Source organism: Condylura cristata, unplaced genomic scaffold (assembly GCF_000260355.1).
Source record: "Condylura cristata isolate star-nosed mole 26May11 unplaced genomic scaffold, ConCri1.0 scaffold00018, whole genome shotgun sequence".
Lineage (NCBI taxonomy): Eukaryota > Metazoa > Chordata > Mammalia > Eulipotyphla > Talpidae > Condylura > Condylura cristata.
This window is the reverse complement of record NW_004567119.1, coordinates 16660965-16684176: the sequence shown is the minus strand read 5'-3', so window position 1 is coordinate 16684176 and position 23212 is coordinate 16660965. Positions and strand designations below refer to the sequence as shown.

Here is a 23212-nt window from a genome sequence, read left to right as displayed (position 1 = left end):
CTCAATGAATTTCTTCCAGACTACACAATTTAGAATTGTAACTAGCTCCTGCCTTCCCACACTTTCAGTTCCTTTCAACTCTATTTATAAATACCACTATTACCTCATAACAGATTGCATGGATCCTACATCCTTACATGCTACTACATTGCTTTCCCCTCATAGTTGAACACTTTTGAAGTAGAGATGCATTTTCTAATGTCTGTTTATAAAAATAAATAAATAATTTAATTTACAATTTAATAGACAGTGTCTGTTAACTGGCAGAATTTTTAAGTGGTGGATATATGATAGTGCCTTAGATTAAACTAAATAGAGAAACTCATTTAATATTTTTTTAGCTTATTTTTGATCATCATTGACTGGAGAAATATTCTCTCCCTCTCCCCTTTCCTCCTGCCTTCCCTCCCTTCCCCCCTCACTTACTGCTGTTGTCCAGAACAATGCCTTACACTTGATTATGACTCAATGACTATTTGTTGAAATAATGCACATAAATGGATGAATAAAACTCTTATTAGCTCCTGGTTCTGGATTCCTTTCAAGAATAATTTCATTATGCTCTCCCACGATGTTCTAGTCTTCTCTGTTATCAGAATACTGGGGACTATCTATAGTTTTATTAAGTAGAAAATTAATGCACTTCCTCCTTTTCTAATAGCTTTCCTAGCAGAAGTTAGTTCTCAGAGTGGCCTTTGCATGGTACCTGTATGTGTGTGTGTTAGATTTCAAAATCTAATTTCCTATTTCATAATTGTTGACTGCTCTGTCCTCTAAGAGGTTCTTTGAAATAAATCTCTATCCAGTTTAATCAGTTCTTCATTCTTCATTTTGTTTTCATTTTCTATTCTTCATGCCCTGATTAAAAGAAATTAAAATTTGTATTTTAAACCATTTCAGCCCCTTAATTTATTGAGCAAAACTTCAAAGCTAATTCTTACAGATAGTGGAGATTATCATATGCTTTTGTGATGCTTTCATTGAATTGCTCTTTTACCCAGACTTTGAGATTTACTAATATAGTTTGTATAGTGTGCCTGTTTACTAACACACACACAACACACACACACACATACACACACACATATATATACATATATATGTATACACACACACACGTGTGTGTGTGCGTGTGAATGAAATGAATGTCTCCTTGGTTGAAGACACATTGCATATATTTGCAGTCTAAAGCCACACTCAAAGTTAATGTAATTAAGAAGGAAACCAGGACACTTGTGACCACCTAGAAGTGGACTGTGGAATGGTACAGCGGAGTCTTTGAACAGCTCCTCATTCTAGTTAGTCCTGCAAAATCCCTTCTTTATAACTAAAGGTAGTTATGGGGATTTGGGTAGTCAGTGTAGTGCTGCCTCTCTAGAGTTGCTAATAATAATTTAGAACTCTAGCTTATACTTAAATGCTTTGTAACACTAATGCAAATTAACTGCCTCAATCTTAAGGATAATCCACAAAAATGCTGCCTACAAATGTGGGTGGTGGAGAAACATAGCAGAAGCCACTTACTGGTGCATAACAAAGGCCCTTCTGCCCTCAATGAATGCCAGATCAAAGTACACCTGTGTAATTCAAAATTGAGCTATGCCAGCCCATACAGGGTGGCTGCATCCTAAGGTCTGTTTTTGTTAGACAAAGCTCTGTCAGAATAAACACAATTACTCACTTATGGGGAAAAATTCATCCAAGGGAATCAAATTTAATTAGCACATATTTGCGAAAGTATATAGCTTAAAGTCACCTTCTGAGTTAGCAATGTATACAAACCAATGTTCCTACTATTTAAAAATGAAATTCTCCAAGGTGTATATACCATTTCAAAAGGTTTGATTCCTTCTAATGCGATTTGTATCATACACATTTTACTATGTGAACTTCTCAAAGTTTCTTAAAGCATCAGATGTTGGATATTGAGAAGATAAGTAAACAACACATCTCTCTTGTTCTCATGATCTTACCTTCTAAGCCAGTGAACAGGAAGATGCATTGGAAGTTGCATAGAAAGCACAACATTTCATATACTCTGTGGAAACAGTTGCTTAGGGAACGTGGTTGAGCTATATGTCACATGCCTTAGCTGCTATAATTTAGTTTGTCCATGAAGTCAGACGTTGTTGGACAACATTAGACTTCGGCCCTCAGTGGCCGAGCCACTGTTGCTGGTCTCCTATTACCAACACCCAAATGTGAGAAGGGAAAAATTACCCAGCCTTCCTAAAAATGCTTGCAGGCATGTTTTGTCCTCTTCCGGCCAGAGGACTGAGTAACTGCATAACTGCTGGGGGAGAGAGTCCACCTGAATGAATAGAGGCGTGGTCTTGTGCTGATAGGATCATGTCTCTCAGGTAGATGACTCATTCTCAGGTGGTTGTTTTGTACGGATCTACCATTGATTCAGATCTACATTCACTCAACCAGGATTCTTTTCTAGTATGTGCAAATGTACTTTTATGTTATCTTATGGGCAAGTAAATGCATTTAATGTTGTTTTTTTTTTTTTTTTACTACAACAACCTTATTTTTCTTTGCCATTATAGTCTGATTATACCTACATACATTTAAATTAGGGTGGCATGGTTTACTGGACTACTTGACATGGGTCTATGGGAAGGAAATTTTATGATTATTTCTCTGTATACTAGTACTGAGTAATGTTACAAAACACTCATGAGGTGGCCAGCACTTAAAGAACAGTATAATGACTAATTAATGTAATGACACTTGTATAACAAGAGAGTCGAAAGAAGGTTAATGCGATAATGAGGCTTATTTGATCTTAAAGATTTAACATGAGGGCACTCTCAAGATAGCTTAATTAGATTTTAAGCACCTTTCGCAATTTACATGTGTACTTGTTAATCCATATGTTCTAAAAATAAATTTTACTTCATTTAAATTAATGAATTTGTCTAATCTTTCTCCTGTGTTGTTTTACCTTTATTGGCGATGATATTTTCTTGATTCTTTCATTTGATCTGTATAATTATTGAGGTACTTTCATATGATGTTTAAATTGTAGTTCAATTCAAAATAGTACATTTTCAAATTTCAAAGCAATACTTACTGTAATCAGGCAGCTGAACAAAGTCATGCCTGGACCCACTGAAATCATCTATGTCATGGAGCTCCCCTGCTCCCCTTATCTGCCTTACAATATGTCAAACAATGTGATTTTATTATTTGAACCTGTGTCAATTTTAGAGTTGACCAAATGGAAAGAATATTTTAGAGATAAACCTAGCAATGAAACAGATCATATTTATAGCAATGATTCAGTCAATAGTGCTGCTTACTTGTGCCCTGGAAAAAAGACTCATGTGTTCACAATCTATATACCAGCTTTTATGAGTTCTTCAAATTGATAAACCTTTTTTTTTATTTTCATGGTTTTTATATTTTTAATGCAGTTTGTTCATAACATATCAATCAACCATGCAACTCACATAATCTTTTTCACCTCCAACATCCAACATTACTAGGCATTTTTTTTTTATTAGAAGTGGTTCATTTGATTTCACAATACCTTCCCTATAGTTTTTTTTTTTTTTTTTTTTTTTTTAAGATTTGGGCCCTCCCTGGTGGCGCAGCAGGTTAAAGCACAGCACTAAGAATAAAGCCACTTCCGCATGAGTTTGATTCCCACCTGTCCCGAAGGTGAACACATGGCGCGGCAGACCTCTCCTGACCTGCTCACTGCTCCCCTCAGCAGTGTACTTCCTAGATCTGCCTGTTCTGCTCCTCACTCTGTCTCTGGTGAAGCCTCTCACCACCCCTGAGCCTTGGGCCTGTACCCCAGTTCTGTATGCACAGATAAATAAATCTTTAAAAAAATATTTATTTATGCATACAGAACTGGGGTATAGGCCAGTGATGGGCACAGGGGCCGTGAGAGGATTCATCAGAGAGTGGGAAGCAGAACACACAGATGGAGCAGTGTACTGCTGAGGGGAGGAGCAGGTGAGTCAGAAGAGGTCTGCTGAACCATATGGGTCACTTCTCTGGCCGGGATTGGAACTAACACTGAAGCGGCTGCCTAGCTCCACAGTGCTGAGTTTAAACCCATTGTGCCACTGATCACCTCCTATAGTTTATGTTTAATGTTTATGAAGCTTTATAATTAAATATTTGAAGAACAAGACCACACATCATACATCCTTTATTTTCTCTATAGACTTAATTTTTGCATTTGTAAATAGTAAACAAATTCTTACTGCTCTATTCTGTTGTTTGGATTGGAATTAGGTTTAACCCACGGAAGTATGTAGTCAGCTCACTGGCTTGTAGATTGGCGAACGTTAGCCAATTTTTATACAACCAACAACTTAGTGTCGGGAGTTACACCATGGTGAAATCAGCACGTGGATCACCCTCGTAGCAGGGCAGGCTGTTCAATAATGTTCTGGTGGCATAAGCAAGGGTATAGCTTCCATTCATGTAGCTTTTTTGAATTTGAGGTGCCAAATTCAAAATGTCGTGTCTAAAGTGCAAAAGAAGACCGCTTTCAAACTGGGCCACCGACCTCTCCTGGCTTGCTTCACTGTTCTCCTAATAGCACAACTGACACACACAGATAAGAAGTCAGAGAGAAAGGTGTATCATGAACATTGCATTATCTCCACATGTGCCTGTATTTAAGTGTCTTTACTGAGATGATAGTAAGTAGAAGGAGTGTTAATTTAGTTGCTATTATTAGGTAAGCATACTTCTAACTTTAGTGCCAATAAAATATTCCATCTAGATGAAGTGTAAAATTAAAATGTTCTTGTTAATTATGGTGAATATGATGATGATGACAGACAAGAAATGCCAGAAGAAAGTGAGAAACCATCATGGATTGGAAGGTTCTGATTGTTTTATTTAATTAAGGAGGCCTGAAAAGTCTGTTTTTGCATTTAGATCCGCATTTCCAACTAATACAAATTAGCTTAAATAATCTCTGCCAGAAGGTAAATAGAAAATGCTGTATACTCACATCCATAATAGTGATTTGAGAATAGGCATCATCAATGCAGATATCTCTTCTGTCATATCATTGCTCGGGAGATTAACAATAGAAAAAATATATGTGATTATGAGTAATAAACTTGCTCTTAAAAGCTAATATATGCTATTCAGTTTTAAGAGTTTACGCCAACCTACTTTTTAAGATCATTGATTATTTTAATATAAAAAGTAATGGGAAAGAAAAACAACCAGTGATAACTCTAACCACTACAACTATCACCTTTCCAACAAATGGTATTCTAAGTCAGAATGTTTTCATGATGATGATAAAATAACAACAACAACAACAACAACAACAACAACAACAACAACAATAATAATAATAATATATTTCTTAAAAACTACCTGGAAAATTTTGTAGAGGATAACAAAGCATTTTACAGTAATTATGTTTTCTGAAAAGATCATCTCACTTTGAAAGAGAACCTTGTAAACTAACCTATCATGGAAATAACACATTGTTTATTGAGAGTAAATTATTGAGAGAGGAAAAAATATTCAATTAAGTGATATAGATTTGCCGTGTGTGTGTGTGTGTGTGTGTGTGTGTGTAGTAACAAAAATATAATAAGTAGTGGTGCCATCTGTTGATAATACTGAAAATTACAGCTCTTATGTAAAGGGAACTAAGATTTTAGATTCAGAGTTATATATTTCCAGAGTGAATGATCCCTGGTTGCTGTGACTATTATTTTAAATTATTATTGGGTATTTTTAAATTCTAAAATTAGTTTAAAAGTAATATGGGTTTTGAGAGATATGTGCATGGTTAATAAGGTGGTATTTTTGTCAATATTTGTTTTTAGATTCACTATCATTCATTTAAATAATAAAATTCCCATAATTATAAAGTAAGGAAAATCTAATATTAAACATTATCTGCTAAGAGACTTAGGCAGGAGATATGTATATATATATGATAAATGATGAATAACTCTTTTTTAAACTCATTTAATTTTCATGTACAGAGAATACTTTAACAATGTAAACTTGAATATTTTCCTTTTAGCTCCCTAGTATGACTATTTATATTTTACTTTGGTTAGATCATCTATAATAATGAGGTACTATTTAGAAAACTCAGTTGGATTGTCTTATGTCAATAAACCTAATTTTACGTTTAATGTTTCTACATTTGCTATTGTGTACCTGGCTAAAAAATAATCTGTGTAGTCACCCACCAAATTGTAAGGGTGATATTGAATTAGCAGCTTTTTCTGAAATACTGTATATTAACTAAGGTACAAGACTACAGAAGGGAAAGGAACAGAAAGCAGAGGTAATATCCAAAAACCTAGAGGCTTTGATCAGCTTGGATTTTGCAGGTGACACAGACCATTAACAGCAGGCATAGCAGAGGAAGCATGTGATTGACAAGAACAGAAACAATAACGGCAAGCACAGCTTTAGTAAGGAATAGCAGAAATGAAATCAAAGTGAATTAAGCCAAACATCATCATATAATGGTATTTGATAAAACAGGAAGCTGATATCAAGGTCTCATTCATTCATTTGCTCACACATATGTAATTACTTTTTAAAGATTTACTTATTTGTGATACAGAACTGGGGTACAGGCCAGAAGCTCAGGGGCGGCGAGAGGCTTCACCTGAGACAGAGTGGGGAGCAGAACAGGCAGATCGACGAAGTACACTGCTGAGGGGAGCAGAGGGCGGGTCAGGAGAGGTCTGCCACGCCATGTGGTCACCTCCGGGGCAGGCGGGAATCGAACTCATGCGGAAGTGGCTTTAGTTTCTCAGTGCTGCACTTTAACCCGCTGCGCCACCAGGAAGGGCCCAATATGTAATTTATTTTACAACTGTAGATTGACATCTATCTTATAATACATTAGATGCTAAGTATACAACGGTGTGCAAATAATAGGTATACTCTTTGAAGAACTTGCTGTCATTCTTGATGGTACTCTAACTTCCCAGGCATTAAATACAAGCTCCCCTTTTCTCAAAATCTCCCAGTCCTTGCTCAGATGATGTACTAATTTGAGGAACTGATGATGACGAACAAACTGAAAATGCTACCAGGAAGTGATATATCGGACATGGTGTGATGGTAGCCTAGAATAGACACATAGACCAACAAAACACAATTAAGGGACTTGGGAAGGGAAAACAGAGGTGAAGTGGGGAAGACTAAGGGAAGATACAAACCAGAGAGCATGAGTTGGAACTTAGGCGATTAGCCTGGTATCCAAGTCAATTCTCACTGACTCCAGCCTTATGAGGTGAGTGTAATGAGATCCTGGGTCACTCTTGTGCAAAACTGAATGAGCATAATGTCCGAGAATGCATAAGGCTTGAGAGAATGTGAATCAGTTGTAGATGTGAGCCAGCCTAGATAAGCAACCACGGTGTGAGCTACAAGACACATAGAGACCTTGCCCCAGCGTCAAAAGTGATTTCTGTTTTACTTCTGACCACATATATATGACAAAAATAAAATAATTCTTATTAATTTTACTAAATGGTGCCAAACAAGAGAAGGGATTCTTGGAAACATGGTAAAGTCAAGCCAAGTGGAGAGATTACAAACTTCTACTATAGTTTTATTTTCTTTAAACATGCGTTACCATACTGTGAGTTTCTTTTTTTTTTTTTTGCCTTATTTGCTTAGTATTCTTGTTGAGCTGTAATTTTAACACAATACAATTTACTCTTAATTTAAAGAGAAAAAATTAGTGTTTTCTAGTATATCCCCAAGATTATACAATCATCATTAATCTAATTCCAGAACATTTTCATGACTTCAAAAAGTAATCCTGCCAATTAACAGTCTCTTGGGGATTCAGTGTCTATCCTCTGACAGCCATTAATCTACTTTTTCATAATGTACATCCTCTTTCTTTACTTGGTTTGGCTGCTATAGTAATAGAATAACTATACATGGATATATCTAGATTTATGTATATATCATCTATCTATCTATAATCTATCTACTTACCTACCAATCTGTCATCATCTTTATAACATTTCTGACAAAATCCATGAGGAACTGGTAACCTTTGTGCTTTTCTTCCAGGAGGAGGAAGGAAAATAGGTTACTGAAAGGTAGAGATGGGAGAGAGACTTTTCACAATTTATTTTTGTATCTTTTATTTTTTTATTAAAGTGAGTTTATTGTCTACTCAAAAATAAAAATGAAATTATATGTATACATGAATAGAAAGATGGAATAAATGAGTAGACAATGAAGGGTAAGGAGGAAAACAGAAGGGAAGAGAAAAATAGGAAATAGAAGATTTGGACATGAAAGAGAAAAAGAGGAGGAGGAGGAATAATAAACTAAGATATGAAGTAGAAGGAGGGAGAGAAAAATATTTTTATGTACCAATTTTTTGTATTTTACTCTTGCAAAAAAATAACAAAGAACACTTTATGTTAAGCAGTTTAGATGTTTTTCGGAAGAAGAAAATAGGGTGATTTAGTAAACGATTTAGAGAAAATTAGCACAATATCCTACTTCAATTTAAAAATAATTTTGACAGTATTGGATGATGGATTTGTGTAGTGCTATTGATAAGTAGAGTAGTTAGCATATTTTGCATTAACAAAGGCTAGAATACTGAAGTTTCTAAGTTTAGGGATTTAGAAGTTTTCCTAAAAGTAGAAAGAGGGGATAAAGTAGATAGAAAGTTAATAGTAAATAGTTTGTGGTAGCTAGCTGGGTTGTGAGGTGGCTGGTCAATGACAAGGAATTGTTTACCTATTTGGCTGGCTATATGAAAGTAATGCTATGGGTAAAGGTTATAAACAGTCGATCCTTAGACGTAATGAAAATGGGTAAGTGGACACACACTTATCCAAGGAGCAATAACTTCAATTTCCTTAAAATGAGGAAGCTTTTTCCAAAATAATAATAATAGTAATAATATGCATTTCAAATGACTTTGTGGAAAATAGTGACCTTCTCCCACATTGTTTAGTATTGGGTGATGGGGTTATTGCAAAATAACTCACTTAGTAATATAATATTTTGTAGCCAATAGCAAACCCATCTACTCTTTAATGTAAAATTTTCCCTTGGATTCACATTATCAAAAATAATAAAAGCATTGGTTTATAAAATACAAGGACGCATTTTGAACATAATTGTGTATAATATTGTAAAACCTATAATATTACCACTTAGTACTAATAAGATTATTTCCAACTATGGGTATTTTGCATTTATAAATCCTATTAGGAATTTTGCTCTGAAATTCTTAATATGTTAGCCTTTATTTGCTTAGAATTTTTTCATAAATAGCTTTGAAAATTCCATTCAAATATTATATCTAGTAGAGTTTATGTTTGTATCTTCAATGTTAAGAACATTTTCAGAAGTAGCACATTTTTTCTTTTTCTTTTTTCTAATCCTGGCACATATTGTAGATTGACCGCTATACTGATTTATTTCCTATTGAACACATACATGGATTTAGGTTACATCCTGTTTACATCTTGAAGTCCAGTTCTACTAATCAATCAGTATGGACTAGCGGAATTAGTTTACCATTTTTCACGTTAAGTCTCAGTCATTCTCTACATAACAGGCAAAACCCATAATTTCTGTGAAGCCATGTATGTAAGACTCTTCACTTTTCCTGATCACTTATATCTGCCCTTGCCTGGAGACTTACTGTTGTATCTTTTACTGCACTTCATCCTAGGAAGGGTTTCAAACTTCATAAATGTGAATATTGAAGTCTTGAGTAATTGAATATTTCAACCCTTGGAGCATGGAGTACTAAAGATGCATTCAAATTTTCAGGGGGGTAGAGGCTCCTGGGTGGTGCAGGGGTTCAGGTGTCAGTGCTTTCATGCTATCACCAGCCACTGCATCATGAATTCAATCGCTGGCCAGGGAGGTGACCCACATAGTCAGCAGACCTCTCCTGCCTCATCCGCTGCTCCCCTCAGCAGTGTATTTCAGCAGATCTGCCTGTTCTGCTCCCCATTCTGTCTCTGGTGTATCTTCTTACATGCTACCCTCCCTCCCCCATACATCTGGCCCTACAGCCCAGCTCTTGTTTGTGTGAATAAATAAATCATTAAAACACATGAGTGGGCCCGCCCTGGTGGCGCAGCGGGTTAAAGCACAGCACTAAGAAGCTAAAGCCACTTCCGCATGAGTTCGATTCCCGCCTGCCCTGGAGGTGACCACATGGCGTGGCAGACCTCTCCTGGCCCGCCCGCTGCTCCCCTCAGCAGTGTACTTCGTTGATCTGCCTGTTCTGCTCCCCACTCTGTCTCTGGTGAAGCCTCTCGCCACCCCTGAGCCTCTGGCCTGTACCCCAGTTCTGTATGTACAAATAAATAAATCTTTAAAAAAAAAAAAAAACACATGAGTGTACGCGTGCACACACACACACACATTTTCAGTTTGAGTAGAGTCATTGCATAGTCCCTTCTTCAAATAAGTACCTTTGACTCTCCTGATAAATTAAGTACATATTAAATCACAGTAAGTAAAATCAAACAAAAAGAACAGTATACATCATGGGCTGCACTTCAAATGTTCATTAATTCTTATTTCACTGATTTAGGAACACATGTGTTATTATGTTGAAGTGTTTTTGTTATGTTTTTGTGTGTGTGTGTGTGTGTGTTTCTGTGAGCATTTCTAAAAATGGTGGCTTTTGAACTATGAAAGTGGGGATTAAAGAAACCACTATTTTGAGGATTAACAGAATAGATCTGAGTTAATTAAACTAGGATGAACAGCTGTCTCTTTCAAAATAACCTAAAAAGTTGTTATTTGTTACTCTACCACAGGATAAATAGAAGACCTAATTAAAAAAAAAAAATCACAAAAGTTTATGACCGTGAGTATGTTGCTGCTAATTTATATTTTGCCTCCAACATTTGTTGCATCCTTTACACTTTTATGAAGGCTGCAATAATGTGATCAGAGTTTTGTAATATTGACAAGAGGCAGTGTGAAAGTCATGAATATAAAAAGACTGCTTTGGGACAAAGTTAAAGAGAAAGTGATGGTTTTAATAATGTCAGAGACAAAAGGCACTGGACAGGCTTAGTAGCATTTTAAAATATTTATTAAACCCTGTCTGTAATTTTTCATAGGAAAGTTGCTTTAATGACAAAGGAAGGCATAATACAAACAGAACAATCCAGATGCCGCTGTGAGTCAGCACTACTTCAGAGACATTTATATTCTTACCCTCAAGCTTTCTTAGAACCTTTTCTAACAGTTGCAGCTGTGTGAATAATTTGTGGCAAGGCAGTGATAAAATCCTTCCAAAGAATACAAGACAATAACATTAAGAAAAGGAAAAAAACAACAACAACAACAACAACAAAAAACAGTGGTTAGTTTCTTAGTTTCTTACATACTACTGACCTGAGGATTTACCTTAAATTTATTTTTGTTTTCAGTTAGGATGGAGTCATTGTTTTGGGTCAATGGTATCTGCCACCTGGCTCTAAAATCAAGCTTTCAAATAGTCCAGCTTAGGCTGTTCTCAGACATTCAGCTAGTGCAAAGTTCTATAGACAACACAGGACGGGCATGCTGAAAGGAGAAAAGACTACATCCAGCATTACAGAAAGCTACCGTTTTCCCATTCTATTCCAATTTCTGGTATTCTACCAGCAAGGAAATTAGATTAGAAGAATCCTATTTGACCCTTCCAAATACCAAAATAAGTATTGATTTATTCCAATGCAATAAATGTATTATGAACATTTCAGAAATATGCCTGTTGACCTTTATCCAATTTTATGCCTATTTAAACTTATTACTGAACGTTTCCTGGTTTTGAACTGATGAGGTTTTACAAATAATTCCATACAGATCCAACATTTCTGGAAAGAAATATATGAGAAAATGTAATGAGAGTAATTATGCAGTAGTGTATTTTGCTTATCAACTTTTTTTGATATTTCTAAGTTTAATATTTTAGTGTTACAAACACATCTTCATTTCTAACTTTCTGTAAGAAATTTAGAAGTATTAAAGATTTGTGTGGCAGTGGACACAGATTGGATTGGTCAACATACAAACTCTTAGTGTCTTTATCAGTATTTTTCTTTTTCTTTCTTTTTTTTTTTTATGTACTGCTAATAGTAAACCCAAGGAAAGACAAGTTCATAGAGTGCACTTCTTAACTAAAAATGACTGTACCAAATGACTTAAAATGTTCTCTGGAGAATTATTGATTTTTTAATTTAGGCCGCCATCAATCCTAATTTGTATTTCATAATATATATCCCAGGAAAAATAACCTCCTGTTAAATGTGTAGTTTATCACTTACATTAAATAGTTGTTATGCCAATCATTTACCCTTTAATTCTATGTGAATTAGATATTTTTCAGGCCATCACTTGATGTCAATATACTCAGTACGAAATGTGTATCATTAGTTTTCCATAGTATATATTATCTATTGGGTATTAAAATCCAATATGATGAAATGTACTGTTCATTGTTTTCATTTCACTGCAATCACAATTATATCAATAAAGTTGAAATAGCATTTCAGGATTCTGTTGGACATCTTACTTGAAAACATTCTTTGTAAATTATCAGTAACAATATATAGGTCACCCATAGTAGCTGTATTTTTAAATATGAATGATGTTGATATTATTATAATTATTAAATTGATTGATGTGTTTCATTTCAAAGTAATTTCTGAATATATTCTATTGTCTCAATTTTAGGCTACTCCTAAAATGCTACAGAGATCAATGATCTTTGCTTTGACTTTAAGTTCTGGCAAGTTATACTTTTTTTTATTGAATATTTATTGGCAGTGATTTTTCATTTTGACCTGTAAAAGCTGTTAAACTTTCCTGTTATCCATCTTTAAAAGAACACAATAGTGAGGTCTTAGTGGAGACCTTCTACATATTTGTGAGTATATTACTATACTCATGGTGCTGGTGTTGATGATATTTTCTATCACTAGAAGAATCACATGTCAATAATAAAATAGGAGACATGAATCAATTCTCATCTTCACTGGTGAGAAAACTGAAGCTAAAGTTGAAAATGAATAGACATCAAAGCTTAATTAAATAGAAAGAGGCCATTTATTGACTTGAAAAGTTCCATTTGAATGTCATGAGTTACCTTCATATTGTTTCCATACTGACAGTTTTAGTTTATATTTCTACTACCAGTGTAAAGAGTTCCCTTTTACATCCATGTCAGTGTGTATTTTCTGTTCTCCTTTGAAAACTGACATCATGAAAGATGTGATGGGATAGCTCATTGTGCTTTTGATTTGCATTTCCTGATCTTCCAGGATAGTGAGCTCCTTGTTGTGTACCATTTGGCATTGTATGTCTTTGGAAAAATGGCTTTGTGGGATCTTAGCTCAATTTTTAATTGTTTTTTCTTTTAAGTTGTAATAGTTCCTTGAATATTTTGACTATAGTTCCTTAAGATATATGTGGTTCGCACACACACATATCTTTCTTTATTTGTTTATTTATTTATTTATCTATTCTGTAGGTTACCTTTTCAATTTTTAGTTTATTTTGCTGTGAAGAAGGGTTATTGTCTTTAAGCTGCTGAATTTAACAGTTTATTATATATGTTGGATATTAGTTTCCTACTAGATGTATATTTTTTTCTGTTTTGTCAGTTATATTTTCATTACCTTGAATGTGTCCTTAGTGTACCAAAATTTTTAATTTAGTGAAATATAATTTATCTATTTTTTGCATGCTATTTGAGAACTTGTTTAACAAACAAAGTCAGATACAAGGCCAAGAAGACTTTCTCTGTATTTTTCCTAAGAGTTTTATTGTTTTAGCATATACATATATATATATATATATATATATATATATATATATTCAGTTTACCTTGAATTAATTTTTATATATGGTATCGGTAAAAGTACAGGTTTATTGCCTTACATGTGTATGTATATCTGGTCAGTCCAGTATCAGTCCTGAAGAAAAATGATTTCTTGATGCTGTGGTGAAAATGTATTGACCTACTATATATTGTTTACTTCTACACTTATATCTATAGTGTATAGATTTGTATCTTTTTCCTTATGCAAGTATATCATTATTTTGTTTATATTAACTTTGTAATATGTGTGGAAACCAGGATGTATGGGACATTCAGTGAGAGTTTTTCCATGATAGCTTTGGTTATTTGATATCACTGTTAATTCCACATGAAATTGAAGGTAGACTCCCTCATTTTTACAAACAAAGAAACAAAAAAAGCACAGTTGGAGTATTCATAGGGATTAGGTTGTATATATAGGCTAATTCTGGAATATTTTACCAATAATTGTCACCAATTCTTATTATCTTACTAATTCTTTCAATTTTTGAATACATGACATCTTTCCATTTATTTAGATTTTCCTTAAATTCTTTCAACACACTTTTCTGTATTCTTTGGCAAAATCTATTCCATCATATTTTATTTTTGAATGCTGCTGTTAATGGAATTTCACTAATTTCTTAAAATGCTGTAATTAAAGAAATAGAATTCCCTCCTATTACAATATTCATTTAGTTTACATATACCTAAATTCATAGTCTAAATTAATTCCTTAAAATCTTTTCAATTGCTATTTTATCATTATGTTTTTCAATATGTGACAACGGAGAGCCTCCTTAAAAAGGTTTCTGTATTTATTTTTACATGTGTCTATTATACTTGGAGGACTTTGTTAATTTCTGAAATAAGATGTCCTAACTATTTTCAGTGCCAACATTTCCTTTTTATAAATAAAAAATAACATATTTTATAAATAAATCTTTTTATAAATAATCTTTTAATAAATAAATCTGTTATAAAGATATTTTATAAATACTTGTAGAAATATATATCATTAGAATAATACAAAATTTATATATTTTTCATATCACATTTGCTAGTTTTGAAAAAAATCAAATGGTGAATATGAATTACTCACTTATTTCTTTTCCATTTCCTTTTTCAGTTCCTCCAGTAATTCGGGTGTATCCAGAAAGCCAGGCGAGAGAACCTGGGGTAACTGCAAGTCTCAGGTGTCATGCAGAAGGCATCCCAAACCCTCAGCTTGGATGGCTGAAGAATGGAATTGATATTACACCAAAACTGTCCAAACAACTTACACTTCAAGGTGTTTTTAATTTGCATTTTTTCTCTTAAATTAATATAAAGGGATTTTAGGCTAACATTTGCAATACATTTTACAGGATTTGAAAAAAAAATCCTGTAATGGAGAATATGAATCGGTGACAATAAAATATCATATAAATGAAAAAAATATATATTTGTACCTAAAACATTATATTTAAATGTATTTGTTTTATATTTTAAGGTTTTAAATAATAGTCTTATCATATGATTGATAATGTGTTTATTTTAGTGGTATACAAAATATTAAACTATAAATATTAAATACTTCCAATGAATTATAACAGATATACTGATGAGAAGGATTTACATCTTGTCACAGAATGCATTTCTGAAGAGTGAGTTAAATGCTTAAATTACAACAAAAAATGTATTACAGTTGTTAATAATATAGATATTTAGTAACATTGCAAATTAAAACAGGAAAAAGAACTTCAGTAAATATTTCATGTTTATAGTTTCTTAAAATGCATTATAATATGCAAAATAGCCTGCATATTCTAATACTCCAATTTGTGGACATAAATCAAAAATACAAAATATAAGAAATGCAAGATGTGGTGAATGAAAATAAATAGCATTTTTGTAATGTTAAAAATGTAATTTTTAACATTTTTAAATAATGCAAAAACATTGTTGTGAGTGAAAAAATCTGTGAATTTTATTTACATTATCAAGCAGAACACATGCAATTTGATGACCCATTTCTTGGTGAATATTCCTTTTTTTAAAATTGATATGATACTGGCTTACAACACTATATATGATTTAGAAATATACAGTCACACCTGTTCAGATGTATGTTACCATAGCACACTCACCACCAGAACACCGGTAGTTCTCCACAGTAGCCCACTGTCTGCCTTACTCCATGCTTTTAGGCTCATTCAACTCATACTTTAGAAATAACTATACTTAATGTTTATATGATTTCATTACTCTACTTTTATTGTGAATAGCTATGATCAGTATGCATTTGTAAGTAATGTTTAAATAATTTTCGAAAGATTTTCTTACTTATTTTTAAACAAGGTGAAAAAAAATCGGACATGGTATTTTTGACCTTTAATGTCTAAATCCTGGAAAACTCTACAGCAATGTATGTAGCCTCAATAAAGTTACATCTTACATCTACTCATTTTATCTTGGTACCTGCAATATATGAAGAAGTAAGTTGCTATGAATAACAGAAATTAAAGATTGATCTAATTAGATTTTGATCTTGTCATATATTGCCAATTTAATAGTAACAAACCTTATTATATGAACATATTTGAACTTTAACTTATATTTGAAATATTTAGTAGAACAAATTTCAGAAGTTGATTATATTCTATACCAAACACCAAAAGAGCATTTTCTTCAAATAGGTATTGTCATTTTTTTTTAAAGATTTATTTATTTATTCATATAGAACTGGGGTACAGGCCAGAGATGCGGAGGGTGAGAGGATTCACCAGAGACAGAGTGGGGAGCAGAACAGGCAGATCGACGAAGTACACTGCTGAGGGCAGCAGCGGGCGGGTCAGGAGAGGTCTGCCACGCCATGTGGTCTCCTCCGGGGCAGGCGGGAATCGTACTCATGCGGAAGTGGCTTTAGCTTCTCAGTGCAGTGCTTTTACCCGCTGCGCCACCAGGGAGGGCCTAGGTATTGTCATTTTTACAAGTAAAAGTAGGTCAAGTTTTGATAGACATTGACAGATAGTAAATCTTGAGTAGGGGATATAACTTATATATACATAGGTATGTGAAATCCCATGCTGTACATGTGTTTACATGTTACCCAACACTATAGATATGTTATTCTTCATTACTTCATTAGATGTTCATCTAGTATTTCTATGTAAGTCAAATTACCTGAGCGATATATGCTGAAGTTCACCCTCTTTTAAGTAGATGCCTTGTAACCAAAAGTCAATTCTGGAAGCTCATGATACCCTTGTGCAAATCATAGTATGAGTTTCATATCCCTCATTTGCTAATTAAGCATTATCTGGGACACTTAAGATAATATCTATGGGAAAGCATTTGTTTTGTGACCATCATGTAGACAACAGCTAACTATACCCTGGCTCCCACATTGTGGAATAAAACTCTTAGTCAAGGGTTAATTTAAATTATTATTTTACAAGGTTTAAAACTTTGTGTAATTTGGTTATGCATACATTTACCATATAAATTTCCATGATATTGTTTAGTATTGCATAATCTAGTATTTAAAATTTAATATTTTAGCATAGCATTGTTTTTACTTTGCCACTTATACAACTGGCAAAACTGAAAATCTTTTTAAGACAGAAAAAATATTTTTTTCTTTGTATTCTGACATTCAAATCATATGGCATTATTTTAATGTCCTTTTTCCATAATAACTCCAACTATATTAATATAAACTCGGTAAAAACCAATATATTGTACCTGCAAGAAGTAGCTCATTTAATTTCTTTTTACAATTCATTTTTCATATTTACTGTCTTATAAATGAATCCTATTGTTATTATTTAAAACTTTTACAAAAGTTTACAACAAAATAGATTCTGATCATTAGAAATAATTGTATGTTAAATTACAGTTATAAATATGAAATAATTCTTATGCAATGTGGGAAATAGGAAATAAATATAGATTAATAGTATATTTTTGACATAGAGTATTGCAATCTTTGTAATAGAGTGACAACAGAGTTTATGAAACGCATGAATGCTTTTAGAATAATTTGGCATTCCTCCAAATCATGAAAGTAGGAAGGGAAACGGTTTAATTAGGACAAGCTAAGAGAACTGTTTGACTGTGTAATCAGAAAGCACTGTACCAAAACTGAAATTGTAGTTTACAAGTTGCATTTGCCTTCTGTTTTCAGCAAATGGCAGTGAAGTTCACATAAGCAATGTGCGCTATGAAGATACAGGAGCATACACTTGTATTGCTAGGAATGAAGCAGGTGTGGATGAAGACATTTCCTCTCTTTTTGTGGAAGATTCTGCCAGAAAGACCCGTATGTATTGGACACATAAACACACAAAAACACATCTATTCTATCCACTATTTGTTGCAGATAATTTGGGTTGTTTTTATAGTTTGACTTTCCTGAATAATGCTACAATGAACATTTGAATGCAGATATCTTTTTGATCTCAATTTAAATATGTGGCATAAGTAGAATTGCAGATTCATATGACAAGAGTATAGTTCATTCTTGAAGAATATCCATAATAGTTTCCATGGAGGCACTAAGATCGTTTCTTCATGTCCTCTCCAACATTTTATTTATATTTTTATTTTTATAACAGCCCTTCTAACAGATATGAAATACTATTTCAATGTGGTTTTGATTTGTATCCCTGATATTTAGTAATCACTCACATTAATAAGTTATTGACCAATAATTCAGAGTTCTCTTTTGCTTTTTGTAGAGATCTGATACAATGTATCTTAAAAAAAGATAACTATAATAAAAGGGCTTGAACTTTGGAGTAAGATGTGCGTTAAAATCATTCTTCTACCATATAATTTTCTTGTGATTTGGCATTTTTATGTAATCTCTGTGTTAGTTTTCTAATCAAAAATAGAGAATAAACACTATCTTGCTATGGATTTTTCTGAAGATACAAAAAAAAAAAAATACAGTGGTAGTAGGCATAAATTACCTCTTACACCCATGCTTATTTTTTAAAAATAATAAATATTCCATCCAGAAATATCAACAAAAACATTTTAAAAAGTCTAGAGAATACACAATTGTAAAAAGTTCAAGATTCCAAAGCAAGTAATACATACAGGTAGAGGTTATAAATAGGTGGAGAGAGGGGAGATAATTTGAATGTCTATTTATTATATACCCAAGTATAAAATATCACTATTTTGTTTCACATTTTAAAAATGAATCAACTGGCTTGAATATGCATTATTCCTTTAATTTAAAAATAAAAATATTTTAAATAAAGGACCAAAATTTTGTAGAATCCACATTTGTCACAGAATAAGAGCAAGTTATATACTATTTCCTCCTTATAAGGATCAATTCATATTATTCTTACAATTCAAAAATTATTCTATAATATGCTTTTCTTCTATTTTCATTTTGAAAAATGTAGAGAAATACTGAATTCCATAGCAATAAAAATGGGAAAGATTTACAACTTTTGGACTAAATGACTCAACACAGAGTTACTTTGTTTAGCAAAAGCTTCAGTGTAATCATCCAGCTATTTCCGACATAATAGAGTACTCATAGTAGTATCAGTCATATTTTTCCTTACAATACATTTCCCAGCAATTTATACTCTTGAGAGAGCAAGTCATATAAAACAGTATATGGCTAAGGAGTTTATGATTTGCTTCTTCTCTAAACCTTGAGTTACAGTGCCAAACTTGGGCAACAACATAAGCTTTTGGATATTTTCTCATGTGACAAAGCAAGCTACAAAATATACTTTAAAAAATAATATGCTTTACAGTTATTTAAGAAAAGAGTTTGGTAAGTAAGATTTACTGGGGCGGTTTGCGGGGAGGATTTAAATACAAGAAGTAGAAATGGTCAACAAGGGGTATGATGCTATCAGGAAGAAGATAATGATCACAGATGTGTGAGACAGGCCCTCCCTGGTGGCCAGCAGTTTGGAACGCTGCACTGGGAAGCTAGGCCAAGCTGTGGCCGCTTCAGTGCAGTTCAAGCCTCACCACCAAGGTGATCCACATGGCGCGGCAGACCTCTCCCGTCTGGCCCTCTGCTCCTCTCAGCAGGGTATTTTTGTCAATCTGCTTGTTCTGCCGCCAGCGGTCTCTGGTGAATCTTCTTGCTGCCCCTGTACCTCTGGCCTGTATTCCATCTATATACATAAGCAAATAAAATCTAAAAAAAAAAAAAAAAGTGTAAGATAATAGGAGGTTATTAATTTGAAAATTTCTTGCACATGGCATAAACATTTGATAGATTTCCATTGTAAAGGGAGTGAATTCCGAGATGATAATAATGTATCTCCAGGATTCAGGTAGAAGAAAAGCAGTGTGAAGATGGGCTGTTATTGAAAGTTTTTTAAACTATTGGCAGTATTCAATATTGAGTACAGATTACATCATCTGTTGCTTGGGATTAATAGAGAATATGATTATTCCAAAATCTTGCAAATATATTGCAACATAATGCCTGAATATATTATAATATATACATCTTATATTTATTTCCACTGTCATAGAAAATACTACATTTGGAAATATTGGCCTATTTCAGCAATTCTTATATTAGAATTAACTTCAAAAATTAATAATGGTTGACTATACAACCTAAAATTAAATAAAATATATTTTTAAAACAGTTTAAATGGATTAAATTAAACAATTATTTTCTTTGAATAAACAATTATATAAATATATGATTGTATCAATTAATAATCATTATAAAATACACAATGTGTATAATTCATATAACAAATATATAGATGTACAGCAAAATATAGTTAGTCATTTGAAATAAATATAAATCATAAAAACTATTCTAATTTTTAATTACTTAGAATAAATTTTATTTTATTTTTATTGAAGTTACATTAAATTTAATGTTTCAGATGGTATCATTAAAGATAATATCTGTATATTAAACATCATTTCACCAATTAAAATTCAAATATCTCCTTTATGATACAATTGGCCCATTTTTCCTGATTCACAGCCTCCCTTACTTTCTGCTATTTTGGTCTTAAAGCCCAAAAGATATTTTTTGTTTTATTTAGTTCATTTATTTTGTCTTTTTCTCTGTGTTCTACATATGAGTGAAGTCATGCAGTGCTTCTCTTTCTCTTTCTGACTTATTTCATTAAGAATAATACCCTTGTCCCTCTCTGGAAGCTAAAGCCACTGCCGCATGAGTTCGATCCCCGCCTGCCCTGGAGGTGACCACATGGCGCGGCAGACCTCTCCTGACCCGCCCGCTGCTCCCCTCAGCAGTGTATTTAGTCTATCTGCCTGTTCTGCTCCCCGCTCTGTGTGTGGTGAATCCTCTCACCATCCCTGCACCTCTGGCCTGTACCCCAGTTTTGTATCCATAAATAAATAAAATCTATAAAAAAAAAAAAAAGAAGAATACCCTCCTCTATGTCAGTCAGTGCTGTGGGAAGTGTCAAGAATTAATAATTTTGACATTTGACTAGTACTCCAATTAGTTAAACAGTATAACTTATTATATTATCATTTAATTGAAATATCATATTTCAATATTACATAAGTTTAAGGTATACATCAGTAGAAATTAACATGCCTATATTTTAGAAGTAGAAGAAAAGATCTTAAGTAGGTTAAAGCATCACTGATGAACATATAAAAGCAGTTTGAACATGACATGGCAAACTTTGGAAATAAACATATTCTGGCACTGAAGAATAATTAATGAACCTCTCTACTCTTCATTTATTTCCTATATTTAAAGAATGGAGACAATGCTTCAAGAGATGAGTTGCATAATTTAATCAGATCGTTTAAATAGAATCTCATTTAGTTTAGAGAGATTATAAAGATTTACTAGAAAGTAAATAGCATATCTTATGGGCAGACTTAATATAAAATGTAATGGTTAACAATTAATAATTGATTTTACACATAAGACTGTGATATAGGTACAGAAGTCATTAGATTAATGTATTTTTTTACACTTGACAAATAGGAGTAATAATAATTATTAGGGATAAGGGAAATCTATAATTTAAGATAAACTGAGTAGCATAGCCAGTAGGATGTTTTATTCCCGGTCATTATATGATGATTCTGTAGACAGAGCCAGTAAAACAAACATTTCTGGGGAAATGAAATGTATAACAGATGAAAAGTAGTATTTTTTTAAACATTCACTGAATATTACTCAGTAGAGGGGCTATAATAAAAAAAATTAGAATAAACATGTATTTTGGAAATCTGCAGCAATTTAATATTTGTTGTGGGCATTTATATATACATATGTAAGTAAACTTACGGTGAAATAAAATTTACTTAGTGTAATCATGACATGTCAAGGTTAACCAGACTGGATAGGTATTTATTATTTTATGAGCTTTTATTATTTATCATAAATTCTAATATACATGCTTTCAGTTTGGTCAATGACATTGCTACATCTGATAGTGACTTGTTCTATAAATCTTTTCATCTGTTGACCCAGAACATGTTGAAATGATTTGCCTTGTAATTACCATATCTGAAGGCTATATTTTTAAAAATAATACTCTTCAATGCCATTAAGTAGATCAGTTTATAATGCATTGTCATTTTTGCACAATTGCTGGGACTGGTTATCTAACAAGATGATACATGATCTGTATGTCATCGAATTCACAGGCTTATAGAAACCATAAGTCCTATTTTGTCTATATTACAAGCTAAAAATCAAAGCTGCCTGATTTCAATTTATTACCTAAATTTTTTTTATGCTATATGTATCTTCAATGGAATGTTCCTCTGTCATTCTCATACTACAGAAAGACAAATTGCCTAGTATTTTCTGATTGTGTGTGCGTGTGTGTGTGTAATACTTATGACATATGTATCTTTTAAGTGAATAGCTTAATAATTTAATAATTTAGAATCTTGTGTATTTACTATTAAATGTTTTATATAATGTAAAAACTCATTACAACTTGCTGCAGGAACACAATGTGAGGATGAATTATCTTTCTTTATCCAAATTTTGAAGAGTATTTGACATAACGGCATTTCCCAAAAGATAGGTTTACTTTGTTCATCAGACTATTTAAACTTCTAACAAGAAAACCAGTGTATTCAGAAAATATGTGTTCACAATAAGTAATCTTAATAATCAAGAACTGAAATTATATACCTGAGGCAGTTTATATCTATTAATTTATAACCAATAAATCAGAACACACTGGAAACAGTCTCTATGATCATAGCTAGTAGATAATCTATTGTCAACATCATGCTTCTTCGGCCCTCTGAACAATCTTTTCTTCATGCCTATCTATGTATTCACATATATGTATCTACAGTATTGGCTGACTGGATGATTTTGTTACTGAGACTCATCTGAAAATATTTTGTGTAATACTGAAAGAGGTATTTGTTTTTAATATATTA

At 32.9% G+C, this 23212-nt stretch overlaps 1 protein-coding gene across 1 annotated transcript in view; it reads left to right on the top strand.

Annotated features, from left to right (window-relative positions):
* The window catches only part of FSTL5 (follistatin-like 5), a 294559-nt gene that overhangs the window by 198140 nt on the left and 73207 nt on the right, over window positions 1-23212 (top strand). The window contains exons 7-8 of the mRNA XM_004685214.2: window positions 14955-15116; window positions 17994-18128. Of these exons, the coding sequence (XP_004685271.1) occupies window positions 14955-15116; window positions 17994-18128 (297 nt within the window). The remainder of the gene's footprint in view (window positions 1-14954; window positions 15117-17993; window positions 18129-23212) is intronic.